The sequence below is a fragment of the Orcinus orca genome, chromosome 6 (genome assembly GCF_937001465.1).
Source record: "Orcinus orca chromosome 6, mOrcOrc1.1, whole genome shotgun sequence".
Classification (NCBI taxonomy): Eukaryota; Metazoa; Chordata; class Mammalia; order Artiodactyla; family Delphinidae; genus Orcinus; species Orcinus orca.
This window is the reverse complement of record NC_064564.1, coordinates 37,234,980-37,252,428: the sequence shown is the minus strand read 5'-3', so window position 1 is coordinate 37,252,428 and position 17,449 is coordinate 37,234,980. Positions and strand designations below refer to the sequence as shown.

At 38.3% G+C, this 17,449-nt stretch overlaps 1 protein-coding gene across 6 annotated transcripts in view; it reads right to left on the bottom strand.

Annotated features, from left to right (window-relative positions):
* Positions 1 to 4,256: 4,256 nt before the first annotated feature.
* The window catches only part of AGTPBP1 (ATP/GTP binding carboxypeptidase 1), a 170,316-nt gene continuing 157,123 nt past the window's right edge, over positions 4,257 to 17,449 (bottom strand). For 4 of the 6 annotated variants that reach the window (XM_033411436.2, XM_033411440.2, XM_033411439.2 and 1 more), the window contains exon 26: positions 4,257 to 5,012. In XM_033411436.2, coding sequence (XP_033267327.1) covers positions 4,835 to 5,012 — 178 coding nt within the window. In that variant the 3' untranslated portion in view covers positions 4,257 to 4,834. The remainder of the gene's footprint in view (positions 5,013 to 17,449) is intronic. The other 2 variants (XR_004478761.2, XR_007477762.1) reach the window with 2 other exon arrangements.

Here is a 17,449-nt window from a genome sequence, read left to right as displayed (position 1 = left end):
AGCACTGAACATGAAAATACATTTTCAGTCTTAAAATTCTCTACTTAATTACACCTTCAGCTAGAGAAAAAAAGGTTACAGAGAAGTCAACCTATTTTCAAAGGTGTAGACTTCACATTTATTTATTAAACACTAGCCTTTCCACTTTAATTTCCAGTAATGAGCATCTTTGCCTTTTATAATTTCTTCACATTTGCATTTATCACAGATATTTATGTGGCCTAAAAGTACACTAAAAATATTTGGAAGATCAGCATCATAATTACCCCGACCGGATTTTTCTGGCTGCTCACCTCATCTTCGCTGGGCACTCTATCAATGGTGTCTTTGAGATGGAAAGTAGAATCCAGTTGATATTATAAAAATGAACCTTCCTAAATATTTGGAGCCATATCTCTTCAGCCCTTTAAAGCTGTCTGGGTTTACAGGTAGGAGGGCACTACAGATCCATTTCCACTGCACAGGGCTGAGTATGTTGTGCGCAGATGCACATCCACAGAGACCCCTTTAGTACTCACCCATGTCAACCATGTCCCAGACTCCCAAATACCGCTCTGACTGGCCTGCGTGATGCCTCAGATGCCACCATAACAGGGCCATTCACTTAGATTTAGGTACTGCATGTTTAGCAAACTCAAATTGAAAAACAGGTTGAATGACTCAATGCCCCCAGTAACCAGCCATGCTCTGGAGACTTGATCAGATTTGACAGAGGGTGCCAGCAGGTCCAAGAGCCTGAGTATAAAGAAGGCCTATGAGGTAGAATGGGCAGAATAAATGGCCATGGGCCTAAATTACTGTTCAGGGTCTAGAAAGAGGAGGCCACCACAAAGGCAGACCAGTATAGGTAGGTAGAAGTGCTTTGTAAGTATCATTAATAGCGGAAAACAACTGAATTGTAACATTTCGAGAACTAAATCTTCAAAACACTAAGGGTCATAAAGAAAATGAGACTTTCTTCTTAGTTTCCTTTTTTCTATGCAGGAATTTGAATATGCTTTAACCAGAGAGATATTTACTTAATAATTAATGACAATATTCTGTCATGCAAAGTAGAATAGCCTTTCAATTAAAATATTGCTTCAACAGGTTTTTTGCTAATGGAGAGAACTAGGGTTTACATACAGCTACTAAACTTTCACCAAAGTAAGAGAAAAATTCACTGATTTTCAATTACTATTTTGTAACGATTAAAATACATATGGGAAAATGAAAAGATTTATAAAGATACATTTATAGTTTCATTACAGTAATTTATTTCTGGATCATGCACAAAAACAATTCCATTAGTACACTTATTGTATTAACCATTTCAGTGCTTATATTAATATGATCATCTTAATTTGCATACTTGAAATTCAGAAGTATCATATCCATAGCGGTTCATATGCTCTCCAAAGTGGAACTCCAGCTTACTTATTTAGAATTAGGATTCAGACAAATGTCCATGTTTCTAAACATCACACAAAAACTGGCAAAAGTGGCAGAGACTGATTAAGAAAGACACTTAAATGCAGAACAAAATCCTGTATTCAAACAACACTATGACTGCAATAAAGGAAAAGCCATTGTGAACCATAGGTTTTTGCCAGGCAAATTTTATAAGCTCAAGAAAGACCGACCCTCGAGCTTTTAATATTCCTCATTTTTGGGGGAAAGGCAAAGAACAGCATCTCCTTCTTTGGTAAGAATATGAGGCTAGTTGTCAGGAGACCTGGGCTAAAGCCCTGGCTCTGTCCCTCAGTGACCCTGTGACCTCACCTGATCTCTGCCTATTTTCTTGATTCTGCAAATTAGCTTGATGTCACTCATCCCTGGTGCTGAGCAACTGCGATGCTGAAAGAGCATCAGGTCATACCAGTGACTCTCACAGTGTGGCTCCTGCAGCATCACCACCTGAGAACTTTTAAGAAATGCAAATTTGGGGGCCCCACCCAGAAATCTGTGTTTTGAGAAGCAAGTCCAGGTGATTCTGATGCACACAATATATACCGTATACCAGGGATCCCCAACCCCCAGGCCGAAGACTGGTACTGGTCCTCGGCCTGTTAGGAACTGGGCCGCACAGCAGGAGATGAGAGGCGGGCAGGCGGGCGGGTGGGCCAGCAAAGCTTCACCTGCCACTCCCTGTCGCTCCCCGTCGCTCCCCATCACTCGCATTAATGCCTGAACCATACCCCCACCCCACCCCCACCCCCGGCCCGTGGAAAAACTGTCTTCCATGAAACCGATCCCTGGTGTCAAAAAGATTGGGGACCGCTGCTGTATACAGTTTGAGAACCACTGCATTAGATCAAAACTACAGCTAAGAAATTCACAGTTCCGAATTCAACGTAAATTAAATAAATCTAAATTCCATAATAGACTCAGTTTATCAGCCACATTAATTTTCAGGATTATGGCACTGAAGGCACCTCAATCATTCTTTGAAAATCTAAAAAAACATAGCCACAAAGGTATAATTTAGGGCCTTTTTAGCTACAAATAGCCTAAGAAACTTAGTTTTACCCCTAATTAGGAAAGTTAGGATTTTAAAGTATTTCTTACTTTTCCAAAGCTATTTATTGTTAAAGAAAAAAGTCATTTCCTAACTATAAAGACCTTCTCTTCAATCTTGTGAATAATTATTTAATAAAAGGCATATTCAGGTTTGTAAATATACTAAAAGATATGCCTGATCTATAGAAAATATTATAGCCGTACATGGTAAGGGGTTCTTACACTGCTAACATAAGAAACACACGTTCTGAGTTATTCTGCACATTCTAGTAGCTGCAGATGCCTTTCATACAAGACTACCTTGGTTTTTAATGTCTAGTTTTATAAGATCCAAGAGAAGTGCACATACAGACATTGTGGCTCCATAATCCACCCTCTGAAAAAATTATAATTATATATGTAATTAATTTCTATATAGAGAAATAATAAAATAACTTTATGAATTATTAGATACATTATTAAGTAAATAATACTTTACCTTGCTAAGGTATCCTCATCTTTCAGGTCACCACACATTAAGAGGGCTGGTTCAGTTTCACAATCTATTTAGTCTTTATTTTCTGACATTAATAAGAATTAGGCTATTTAGAGAAAAGGCCTCATTATCAAGGCCCCTTGCTATGTTTTTAAACATGGTTCCTCTGACACCAAAAAGAAGCTACACTGTGGATGAAATGCCTCAAATAAAACAATGAAAATCATTGATTTGGAAAATGCAAAACTCTGAAAAATACTCTTTTATAATTTCTTTTCCATAATTACAGGTTTTTCAAAAAAGATTTTAAAAAATTCTCTTCTGGAATAAGTGAAGATAATGTGCCAAAACCAAAGCACCCGAGTCCTGGCAAGAGTCTATTCATAAGTTATCTTTTTGGATTTGTTTTGTTACAACAGAAACTTAGTTCTTAAAGCACTTATCCAAAGACCCTGGACTTGTTTTATTTTACTTGAGGACAAAGACATTCCTGCAGCAGGACAGCTTAAACTCGGGAAGATGTCACTACAAGAAAAGGCTGAAATTCACTGCCATCTTCTAGGACTCGGTTACCAGTGTCAGCATGCCCTGAATTCACTTCAGCACATCTAATAACAGCACAGCTCAGGAGGTGCTATATAAGCTTCATATACATTTAATACTGGCTCATAGCCTCACTGAATTTTTAAAGCTTTTTAACAAACTGACTGCAGTGATAGACTTTAGGTGCAGCCATGAGACACAATTTTAGAGAAAAGAGCTGTTCAAGTATATTTTTTATGATAGATAGGTATACTTATACTATAAAAAAACTTAACACTAGGGCTTCCCTGGTGGTGCAGTGGTTAAGAATCTGCCTGCCTAATGCAGGGGACATGGGTTCGAACCCTGGTCCGGGAAGATCCCACATGCCTTGGAGCAACTAAGCCTGCGAGCCACAACTACTGAAGCCCGTGTGCCCTAGAGCCTGAGCGCCACAACTACTGAAGCCCGCGTGCCTAGAGCCTGTGCTCTGCAACAAGAGAAGCCACTGCAATGAGAAGCCCAGGCACCACAATGAAGAGTAGTCGCGGCTCACTGCAACTAGAGAAAGCCCACGTGCAGCAACAAAGACCCAATGCAGCCAAAAATAAATTAAAAAAAAAAAAAAAAAAAACTTAACACTAGTAAATTAAGCATTTTTTTTTTACAAATTTTTATCAATGTTTTCAGATGTTAGATTATCATAATATTCCCCCAAAGATTCTACAGACCAAATAATCTGAGCTGGTTAAAAAGGATGAAAAAATGAATGCAACATTTAATAGAGCTTTTATTTGTTTAACTTGGTAAATGTAGAATGTAATGGTTTCAAGGAAAACTCTGGAGTATTTCAGTCACAACTCAACAGTTAACATGATTCTGAAGAACAGTCTTATCTTCAATATCTACCCACCCTTACACAGACACATCTACAGGAATCCATGTACATACATATTAGTTTTCAACAACCCAGGATTCTCAACAACTCTAGAATTTAGATTTTATTTTCTCACACACTTCAAAATTATCCATTTGATGCAGGATATAACCATAAGGAGATAAAAATTCATGCAATGATACTCAGGTTTTGAAAAAGTAAACCCAATGTTTGATACTTCAATGCTATGTAAAGTGCATTGAATATCTAAAATAAAACAAGTGCCAATTTCATCATTAATTAATAATAACATATTTATTGTGTTGAAACCAAACAGGCCCAAGCTGCTTTCTGACTTTCTGAGTCACCTCTCTATACACTCACTGCTCTCAAACTTCCTATGTAATGAAAACCAAGATATTTCATTTCTTCTATGCAGTTCACAAGAGATGGCAAAGGGCTCAAGGTAGGTATGTTCTTGAAAATTCAGAGTCAGAAAGTACGTCTTCTTGTGCAGAAGGTTCATAGTCTCCTGCATTTTCAGCCAATTCAATATCTAACTCATCATTACTTTCTGCACTGTAATCAACTTCTTCAAGGAATCGAGGTTCATCTTCATCCAAAACATAAGTGGTGGGGCTGTAGCCAAAGCACATGGAACACACAAGATTTCGTTAGTTTTCAAGGCTCTCATATAAAATTATTTGGCCATACTGGATTAACTTTGATTTCAATATAATACAAGTAATTTGGGTTAATTTTTTAAATGTTACCCAAATGAACAAATTAAGAAATTTATAATAGCAGAAATCTATTGCATTGATAATAAAGGGTGAAATGCTGATTTCTAATTATCTGACAAGCGTGTCAATATATATGCTACAATTAGATAGCTACAAAAAACAATGCACTCGCTCATTAGGTTACTTCTTTGAAGGATTCCATCAATTTGTAGACTCTAAAAGTGTATTTTAATCACTATAAATCAAGTAACAGATAATTTCAACAGGCTTTATAAGGAACTGTGGTATCTAATTGGTTCCTCCAGTAATGCCCTGAAACCACTTATTCTAAGTCTGTAAAGTAATTATTTGCCATAAAAACGGCCCATATACCCATCCTCACAGTTTCCACTGGTCAAGAAAAAAAATGAAAAACAAGTGAACACTCCATACCCAGATTACTTACTTTCCCTTGGGACACAGAAGAAGATATTTGCTAAAAGCACTAAGTGCTTCTAAATATTTCATTAGGCAGGTTGTTTGGGATTAAGACAGCCCTTCCACTAGGGTAACATATTCTTTCCTCTTCAAAAAAAATCACAGTATTCTGATTTCTCCCCATTTGGGAGATTTTACACACACACACACACACACACACACACACACACACACACACACACACCCATATCAAAGAAACACTACAGAAACGTTTCAACGTCCCCATTTTGTGACCAAAACGATCTCAGCTTCATATAGATATATGTTTGTTTATATCCCACCTACTTCCCATTGCTGATACAATTAAAAGCTATAAAATCAGACAATAAAAGGGGAACAATAATCTTGTCAAATAAGCAGAGAAAGAGATGTTATTAGGCACCTAAAATGAAAGAATTCCTGCAACTGAATATTAAATTCAGTTCAGATATCTGGAAGTTTAAACAGGAAAGACAAGTTAATGGATTATATTGTTCTAATTTTCTGAGACAAGAAGGCAAAACTCATCTGGTGAGAGTATCTTTTTTCCTAGAATTGTTTTAATCTTGCTAAATAAGGAAAAGAGAGTAACACATTGCAAAACCACCTTGATCTTGTATAGTAAACTTCCTCTTGAACACTGAGAGCTTGCACCATGATACAGTAGTCCTGATAAATCAAGCTGAGTGGTTTGGAAGATTGTGTAAGACTTTACAATACATCTAACATTCACAAGAACAATTTCACCATTATGCAACTAAAATATCATCACTCTGTTAGGTTTTTAGAAAAAAAAAGTTGGATTAAAAAATTATTTGCCTTTAAAATGACAATTATTCTCTTTCTTTTGAAAAACTGTTAATTCATTCCATCTTGACCTTGGTGTTTCAAATTCTCAGGGTGTCCCAGGGAAGCTAAATACTAAAAAGTTAATCAATTTGAACAAAGGGAAAGAGTTTAAAGAAAAAGCCTGGTCTTATAAACTGTAAGTCAATAAGGAAACTGAAGGAGAGAAGTTAATTTAGGGACGATAAAGATGCCCAGGATCAAGCCACAGAAGCTTCCAGAAGACAAGGAGCCTTGGAGCTGGTAACAGATGCTGGCAAGAACTTTCAGACAGAGCAGCACAACCTGGAAGGCAAGCTCCTGGGAATTTAGAAGAAATCCCACAGTAAAGAACGTTCAGGGCTCTGGATACAGAAAATAATTCAAGACTGTACGTTCTTGATTTTGGCTTATTCATATGCCGCCTGTGACATGAACGCCATGCACGTTCTGGCATCACCCATTCTAAGAGCCAGGAGTGGACTAGTTTCATATTCTTAGCCCACTGCTGTAACTCACACTGGCCCTGATATTTGACTCCTGTTTCTGTGGATCCTAACAAAATCATGTTCCTAGCCCAGCTTCATTAAGGACTACACCACAGCTGAAATATTCGGTACATCCTGCAATGGTAACAGGGCCATCAGTGCTAACTTATGGTGGGGAGGGGGACAGAGGGGACAAGAGAGGTCAGTAGATCTGGGTTTAAGGAGCTAGGGGGATACTGAGATGAGGAAAGAGAAGGAAGAATACAACCCCCATCACTCACTGAAAGCAGCCTTCTCACTGGCACTTTAGATGTTCTTTTATTAAAGCCCACCCTGCCCTTTCTCTATAGTCGCCCTTTGTACCCTGCACATTCTATCCGATGCTTCTCATATGCATTTGAAACCATCTATTGAGGGCCTGTCTTCTCAGTACTAAATCATACGTGTCTCTTGGCACCTCCTGCCGGTTGGCTCCCAGACTACCTGATATACTGTAGCCCTGAACAAATGTTTGCTGAACTCTATGAGAAGCCACAAGGTTGACAAGATCACCCATTTTCATAGCACCCAATCCCAGTGATTTTACCTTAGTGAAAAAACTTAAGGCACAAGATCAATCCTAACAACTCAGCTTTACTTTTATTAATAATTCCAGCATACGTTTTGAGCGCCTTACAATTCAGGAAGTTCCTGCACACACGTGATCTCACAATAACCTTCACTTCAGAGAAAGACGAAGGTAATTTGCCCTAGTGTTATAAAACAATCCCTTTGTATCAGCAGAAAGGAATTCAAATATTATTTTAATCATAAAAAAAGAAAGTCTAATTTTTTTATTGGGGTATAGTTGTTTTACAATGTTGTGTTAGTTTCTACTGTACAGCGAAGTGGAGTTCCCTGTGCTATACAGCATGTTCTCATTAGTTATCTATTTTATACATATTAATGTATACGTGTTAATCCCAATCTCCCAATTCATCCCACCTCACCTTTCCCCCCTTGGTGTCTAACCAACATTTAATTATTTCCCATCACTACTACGTTGCTTTTCCCACCACTACTTCCTTGTTCCCCTCATTTTCTTCACATATGTTTACTCCTTTTGCCCTGTTTTTGTTTCACTCTGATAGCTGTTCCATATATACCTGCCTTAATATCCTTCTATTCTGGATTTTAGAAACATTTCATTCTAAAAGAGAAGAGCATTTTAATTCAAAAACAAATCTTCCTCATGCTGCTTCAGGGAAAATATCAAAACTTTCCCCCAAAGGGCATTCTCACAGGACAAATCATTGAAATTCTCTGTTGTATGGTATCGTTATGATGTGGAAAAGGTTTATAATTCTGCTTCATTCAGATTCAGAAAGTTTTCTGGCTATCCTTATGTTAAACTATTAAGCACTGCACAAAATTAAACCAAAAAATTAAGTGTCTCCCTCAAACATACACTCATCTGCTGCCATTACAGCTGTTCTGACATCCAAGACACCAGGGTGAGACCCTCAGCTCTGTTACCTGTACAAGCACGGAGGAAACATGGAGTCGGCAAGTCTGGGTTTGTGCCTCTACCCCTCTGTTAACCAGCTGTGTGATCTTGAACAAGTCACTTACTTTCTCCAAGCACTGGTTTTTCTCAAGGGTATAGCGGCCCCACCACCTCACAAAGTGGACTGGCTCAAATTAGATAGTAAATGGGAAAGCATTTGAAACCCTTAAGCTGCACAAATATAAAATGTTATTATGACATTAATAAAATCTACCTTGTTAAAGAAAAAAGTAAATCAATCTTTCTCAATTCCTAAAGAGTCCAGGTGATGGGCTGCCCCAAGCCCAGCAGACTAAAAATGCTGCCTTACCTTTGTAACTCCGGATCCTCCCTTAACCCTGCACTCTTTTACAATTCTGAGACCAACCTACCTGTTTTCAGACAGTAAAATTTAAAAATAAATAAATAAAGATACCCTGGGGAAGAATTTCTGAAACTTATTTACAAACAGAAAAATATTCCATTGCCCACATTGTCAGAAATTTGTGACTCGCTGACTGTGTCTTTCTTGTGTTGAAATGTTAAGTCTAAGGTGAAAGAAAATCTCTATCTGCACAAATATTGGAGAGCATTTTACTTATATAATCTGATCCCTACCCTATAGCCTCTACTAAATATCACAAAGTTAACAAAATTATCCACAAAAAACACAAATAACAACTTCTGTCAGTCTTAAGTGCCCACGGCATACATATAAGTACTTGCACACACATTCACACGCAACACACACGCGCACACACACACACACACAGAGTGTACAGAATGTATAAAAAGAGATTATTTATCTATTTGGGGAAAAAAAGGAAATTAAGTTGCTAATTTACTGATACTTTGTTGAAAAAAAAATGTAACAGTTGCCTTCGGTTAACAGTAAGTCACTAAACTCCAACTTAGTTTGCTATTGATCTAAAAACCCTCCTTGTGCATAATGAGAGCGTTAAATGGTTAATTCTCAAATAATACAGGGCAGCTCCAAAAACTGAAACCATTCCCTTTCAGTAATTTTGCTTAGTCATTTGGAAGATGCAAGACATAAGGAAAGTACAGGGGAATTTTGGAGTTAGACGTGGATGCAATTCCTGGTTCTGTCAGGAATTACTAGATGGATGACCTTGATAAATTCATCTCTGAGCCTCGATTTACACACATATGTAGAGGGGTTACAATTCCATCTGTCTCTGGTCATTCTCAGTAGAACATTTCTGAGATAACAATCCAACTTAACAGAAATTCGGAATGGGCACGCGTGTTGGGGGTCCCAAGACCACCCCAGGTTTAGTGATTTGCTAGGACGATTTACAGGATTCAGCACGGAGTTGTATTCAAAACTATGACTTATTATAGTGAAAGGATATAAAGAAAAATCAAGAGAAAAGGTGCATGGGGCAAAGTCGAGAGAAAACCAAGGGCAGGCAAGGGCAGTGGCTAAGAGGCAGGGTAGTCATCAGAGCTTTCAGCAATTTCAAAAGAATGCAGGCAAAAGTTGGAGTTCAGAGCTGCAAAGTTTCCTGAAGGAAGGGAGTTACAGAGATGTCACCCCCAACAGTTCTGACCTAGAGGTATTTGACAAATTCTGAAAATACACAATGCAAGAAGCGGAAAAGCAAAGCAGAAAGCAGCAAAACAAATAAAACAGAAAATAACAGAATTTTTGGCAGTCTTGTGGCGCTAAGGAAAGGAGAAACACTGGGCCTTCAATTGTGACCTCTGGAGGGCTACAACTTAGAAAGGGGGGAGGGGTGAACCGAGAATTACACAAGCTTCATAAGTTTTGCAAACCCTTCTCAAGTCAGCTCAGTTCCTCACTCATTTGGGGTGATCTGCCCTATTCTACGGCCTGCCGGAGGAGAGAATGAATCCTCTTTGAATGAATATGTGCTCTTCTTATTCTGATATATTATATTCTTATTTTGAAGTCTCAAATAGACACCTATGTGAGAAGAATAACTTCATTCTTCGAAGAGGCTACCAAGAATTTAACACATAAATATCTATAAATGTATCTGGTCATCAAATGTCTTGTCCAGGCAAGTCTTAGAGACTAACAATGACTAACTTGACACCTACCTGAATCTCAATGATAAGGATGATCATTGCCTCCTCTTATGATAAGCCTCAAAGCTTTCATTATAGTCAAACCTGGACTGTGGTCCTAAGTGCTCACTTAAGTCCCAGTTATTTTTCTAGATGATTTCAATTTCCTCTGTATTTGTGGGTACAACAGCATTTCACTGACTTAGTACAAACGCACAAATGGTTCACTTTTAGTTATAAGCAACTATGATTTCCAGGGGACTTGGAAGTTGTGATATTATCTTCAATTACATGGCATGATTTATCTGCCTAGAAAATATTCCAATAGCAATTGTAGCTATAAGAATTTTCTACGTGGTAGTAATAAAGGACTCTCATATGCTAACCAGACTCAAATATGTGCATCACAGTCACTAAAAAGGAAGATACATTTTTAAGATTAGCTTGATTAAATGGTAAACTGTACATTAAAAATGGTGCACATTAATATTAGTAAGCTTTACTATACTAGATATTGCTGTGAACATTTGTCCACAAATGATCTATACTGACAGAGACTCTCCTTGACCAAACTTGAGGCAGGGTCCTCTGAGTCCTCCTTCTGACTTGGCCCTGACCTGGGTCTCTGTCCTTAGTTCAGTGGCTCTGCCTGCTTACTCCAGGTTTAGCAAGAATCTTGCTGAGTCTGTTAATCCCTTACTCTCGGTATCTGATCACCCTGGCCTGCTTTCAGCAAAAATTCTGTCATGTCCGTTTAGCCAGAATCTCCCTTACCCCTGATGTTTCCTCTTAGCAATTTTCCATCCACAAATCCCCACTCTATACCTCAGCTATAAATCTCCACTCTTCCATACTGTATTCAGAGTTGAACTCAACTCACCCCTACTGCAAAACCCCACCGTAGCAAGTCCTCCTGAATTAAGTCTGCCTTGCTGTTCTTTAACAAGTATCATGAATCATTTTTTTTCTTTAACAATATTAATTTAATTTGCTGGGAAGAAAAAGTTCTTATATACTTACAAATAAACACTAGCTTCACATAAAGAAAGTGGATAATATGGAGGTTACTGTTTCATTCTAATGTTAACAGTGTGCAGCAGTCAATATCTTTGTATTACTTTACCAATAACTTCCAGCTATCCTCTCTTATACTTCTAGGGACAGGGTAGAGCCTTCAACCAAGAACACTATGAAGTTAACTGGTCCATAGACCTGTACTCATTTCCTGTACCTTAGTAGAAATGTACTCTACATTCATCAAAACACATCAAATTAGATTTTTTTTTTTTTTTTTTTGCGGTACGCAGGCCTCTCACTGTTGTGGCCTCTCCCGTTGCGGAGCACAGGCTCCGGACGTGCAGGCTCAGTGGCCACGGCCCACGGGCCCAGCCGCTCCGCGGCACGTGGGATCCTCCCGGACCGGGGCACGAACCCGTGTCCCCTACATCGGCAGGCGGACTCCCAACCACTGCGCCACCAGGGAAGCCCCCAAATTAGATTTTTAAAGAAGCATTCACACAAAACAGAACTAATGTTAAGCATGTTTTAAAGGCTTTCTTCAGCTTAAGACCTATTTATTTTATTAGTTGCATTAGGAAAAATTTCTCATCAACTTTTCTTATGTCTTTGTATATGCACAAAAAGGAATTAAGTAGTGATACACGGATGAATCTCAAAAACAAAGGTAACTGAAAGAAGCCAGACACAGAAGGTCACATACTGTATGATTCCATTTATTTGAAACATCTAGAATAGGTTAATTCATAGAGGCAGAAGTCAGATCAGTGGTTCAGGGGCTGAAAATGCTGCTTAATGAGTATGAGGGTCTCCTTTGTGGGTGATTAAAAAATGTTTTGGTACTAGACAGAGGTGACTGATGGTTGCAAAATATTGTAGACAAACTAAACACTATTAAATTGTTCACTTTAAAAAGGGTACATTTCATGCTGTGTGAATTTCACCTCAATTAAAAAAAAAACAGGTCCAAATACAGTTTGATTATAAGATAATAAGTAGGCTTCATTTAAATACGGCTATTTTTTTTATTACAATAAAACAGTGTATAGAGTTTGGTATTTTTCAACTTCACTTTCCCATAATGTTTCAAACATACTTAAACTTAAAACCATATGCCTATGCCTATTATCCTGAAATTTAGTCACCATCACAATTTCCTAATGAGAAGTATTGTTAAATGCTTTATCAGTTCTCAAATCCTTTAAATGAGGGTCACTGAGAATACTGCTTAGTTCAGGTAACAGGTAAAATAAAAACACTTTTGCTAAGTTCAAAAACACTATATAGCTGTGTATGGTCAGGCCACTCAAGATCGCTGTTCTCTTGCTCCCTGTACATACCCCACTCAAGGAATGCCTGCCTCACCCACACCCTACTGGCATGACTGACCTTCCCTCTTAATCACAGAGCCTAGTAAGTAACTTGCCCCATGCCCCATCCTCCCACCCCTACCCCCAGCTTAGTGATCGTCTACTCTTCAGATCAGAATGGCTCCACCTGCTAGTTTATCAAAAAGGCTGTGAGGGACAGGCTCTTCTGCTGGTTTCCCTGGTAACTGGTGAGGCAACCTGATGCCAATTTTCTGTGTAACTGGTAACACCCACCCCCACCACCGGTAGTGAAGACTGCAGCCATGTCCTGCCTGCTGTCTCTTTCCAGGACCTTGCATCAGACATGTAAGAGTCACTATCCAATAAACCAAGGATGTCTCTAGCTGTCTCTGGGCTCGCTCTTCGGTTTTAAGGCTGGGCAATTACAAGGCGTGCAGGCCTGTAGGGTGTAGCCTAACAAGCTTTAAGTTTTTAAATGAGTTCTACCAACATTCCCAGCTTTGACCTAAAAGAAACACACCCCCTAGGAAAGACATAATGCAGACTTAAGTGTTGTATGAGATGGAATTTTTATTACACAACAAATACAATTGGGTAAAGTTAAAATGATTTGTGCATGGCAATTTCCAACAAATGCCCTAAGAATATAAAACATAATTAATTTTCAACCACAGGCTTCACTGAGAAGCAAGTTCTATAATTTATGGTAAACATAGTGGACCTCAAAAGCCACTAAGATGATGGGGAAAAAAATAACTTTTTTAAAAAGAATAAACCCATAAAAAAAGAAAACTGGAGGGGAGATAATAGCAAAGAAGAGATATCAACAAAATGTTGGAGGATGGAGGAAGATGGATGAAATTAGTAGGCTTGAGTTCCAACTTCCTCCAATTTGCTGAGCATCTACAGTAGGGGAAGCCAAGGAAAAAATGCCGATTTGTATTACAAAGCCCTAAAACAGTTCAGGAATTGAAGATAATGGTTATATGGGGGAACTGAAAACAGAATTGGTTAAAAGGTATTATAAAGAGCAATTAGATCTTTAGATCCCCTTGCTTGGGCCATGCCCTAGTTCAAAGAGATGGAAAGTTGACTTTCTAAAGACTTTTTATCAGAGAGGCTACTCACTTAGGGCAAAAGGCAGAAATGGGGTAAAGGTGAGGAGAGTAAGTGAAAGTCTGCTCAAAATAAGTCCTACTAGGCTCCCAGAATGCTGGCTTATGCCCCTGGGCAATATTTCTCAATTTTTAAAAATCATCCTCCCTAGATTTTTGGGTTTTTTTTCCCCCTAATTCCCCCTTAATTAACTACAATTAAGAATTAAAAAGATAAATTTCACATCAGATTAGACCCAGCTAAAGGAAGCATGGGTGAATTAAAGGTTGGTTAGGAAAAACATCCAGAAAAAAGCAGATGGACAAAAGAATAGAAACTTATTCATGACAGTAAAAGACACAGAGGATATAGTAAAAAGGTCAACCTTAAAAGCAAATGGAGGGCTTCCCTGGTGGCGCAGTGGTTGAGAGTCCGCCTGCTGATGCAGGGGACACGGGTTCGTGCCCCGGTCCGGGAAGATCCCACATGCCGTGGAGTGGCTGCGCCCGTGAGCCATGGCCGCTGAGCCTGTGCGTCCAGAGCCTGTGCTCTGCAATGGGAGAGGCCACAACAGTGAGAGGCCCGCGTACCGTAAAAAAAAAAAAAAGTAAATGGAGGGGCTTCCCTGGTGGCACAGTGGTTAAGAATCCACCTGCCAATGCAGGGGACATGGGTTCGAGCCCTGGTCCAAGAAGATCCTACATGCCATGGAGTAACTAAGCCCACACGCCGCAACTACTGAGCCTGCAAGCCTAGAGCCCATGCTCTGCAACAAGAGAAGCCACCGCAATGAGAAGCCCACACAGCGCAATGAAGAGTAGCTCCCGCTCACTGCAACTAGAGAAAAGCCCACGCACAGCAACAAAGACCCAGCGCAGCCAAAAATAAAATAAATTAATTTAAAAAAAAAGTAAATGGAGTCCCAGAAAGAGGGAGATAATGGAGCAGAATCAATGTTTGAAGAGAAAATGGCTAAGAATTTTCCCAAACTGATAGAAGACATCAAGCCACAAATTTAAGAAACCTTGTGAATCCCAAGCAAAATAAATAAAATCACATCTAAGTTAAACCCCTAAATAACTGAAGACTAAGAGAAATTCATAAAAGCAACTTAACCTTAAAAGATAGATCATGTTCAAAGGGGCAACAATCAGACTAATGGCTGACTTGACAACTCAGTGGTGGAAGATTGAAGACAATAGAATGATCCCTCAACATGCTGAAAAACGTTTCTCTATCCAAAAAAACACCCCTCAAAAATGAAGGTGAAGACTTAAGGGTATTCTTTGAGTAGAAGAAAAATGACCCCAGACAAAAACTGATACGAAGAAAGAAATGAGAAAAGGGGCAGGTAGTGGTGAGGCAGTAAATGTGTGGTGAGATCCAATGACTGCATAAAACAGTAATAACGGCTACAATGTGTACAGTGCTCATAGTATACTCTATCTGACAACAGCAGTACATATATTGAGAGGGGGTTAAATGGAGTTAACATATGAAGGCTCCTATATTGTCCCAAGAGATAAAAATTCACATTTATATTGAGTTTGAATATAAATATGAATATATTTTATATAATATAAATGTAAAAAGTTTAGTTTAAATAAATCAAAAAGAAATCTTTTCAAAAACACAGGGCAAGTGGAACAAACAAAGCAAATAATAAGCAGGTAGATTTAAATCTAAATATGTCAATAATTACAGTAAATGTAAATGAACTAATGTTCCAATTAAAGGGTAACTAACTGTCAGACTAAAATTTTACAAAAACAACTATATTCTGCTTACAATATATTTACATATAAAGAGACAGAAGGTTAAAAACAAACACTAAATGAAAAGAAAGTTAGTTATAGCTTATATACATGTAATACCAACATGGTTAAAGAATCTGTCTGCTTTTTAATATAAAGTCTTATATTCAGAAGTTTTAAGCATTCCAAGTAAAATAATTTTACAGATCAGTGTTTTTAAGCTTTGTTCAACTAACTGATTTTTAGATTCCAATTATTGTTTCTAAAACTAAAGCATCTTCTATTAAATGAAGCAATGGTATATATACTAAATGGAACAACTGGGAAATTATTTTTCGTAATTATCAAAGATTCACTTTGAATAAGTCTCTTACCTTTTTCTTAAGTTTATTTAAACAAACTCAAATGCTATGTGCCAAATACCTTCGGGTTTATGGTGTTGTGAAGACTAATTATTTGTCATTTATAAATGAGTCACTGATTACCTTGACAAAGGCATTTAATGTTTACTATTCTTGCCGCTGCAATTATTCCAAGCTTACTTGATATAAATTGCCTATAGAAAATAAATTAGTTCACAACAAATAGATATTCTACCTTGAGAAACAGTGAAACCTGAGGAAGACAAAATTAAATTGAGGGCCACTATGTGGAATAAAACCATCCACATTGTACACAGAAACAAAAGCATAAATTTGACAGGGGAAGATGGGTTCAAAAGTTTTTAAGGGTCAACTCACTAAAAAAAAAATGGGAAGAACTTATATTCATTCAGATGATACCTCAGGTTCACATTAAGACCAGGAAACAGAAAGTTACCAAGGACAAAGAAAGGATACAAAAGAAGAGTACAGACAATAAAGAGAAAAGGACAGGAAGGTAATCTTAGTAAAAGTAAGTGGTTTCCTAGTTCCATCTCTAACACCATAATTTGCCTTTTTCACTCCAATATGGAAATGTGGCTTCACCTGCTACTGATTCCATATTCAATCATCAAGACCTCTCCACTGCCGCCTGATACTGTCTCCTCAAACAATCACTGCCAGTTACCTCCTTATTTGAGCTCTCATCGTCCTCTCAAACATGAATGATTCCAAACAGTTTCCTCAAGGGTTTTCTTGCCTCTACCTTCCCAGCTTCAATCAAATCTTTACACTATTTTCAGGCAAAAACTACCAATTAGCATACTCCACCCAGTGGCTTCAAAACTGCCTACTGCCTAAAGGATAAAGTCTAACATCCTTACACTGATATTTAGGGTACTGTAAGACCCTTCCCCCAACCAACAAGCAATCCAACCCAATTGAATCTGAAAATCTTACGTAGCAACCTACCACTTCCTCAACTCAATATGTGACTGGCACTATGCAAGGCACCATTAGACAGGGTTGAAAGGCATAAATATGGTCCCTGAGGTTAACTAGGAGTTAGCTAGGTAGGTGTGACTGACAGACTTCTCTCAGAAGCTGGTTTAGACAAGTACATGCTTTGAGATCCTTATTATCCTTGCTCTAACCACAGAGCAATGATAGATAAAATATAAAACAGGAAAACAAAGAAGACACAGATGCATACAGAAACAAGATAAACATCTCCTTGGACCAGAAAAAGCATAGAGGCACAAAAATAGGTCATGGGTCTCCTGAATTCCAGGTCCAAGAGCAGGCAGCAGTAGCTCCTTCAAAATAACAGGGAGGCTTAAATGTCCTAGAGCCAGGGAATTAAACCCAGACTCATGGCAATCAAGCAGCTGGAGTGAGGCTTCCCACTTTAGAAAGGAGGCTGAA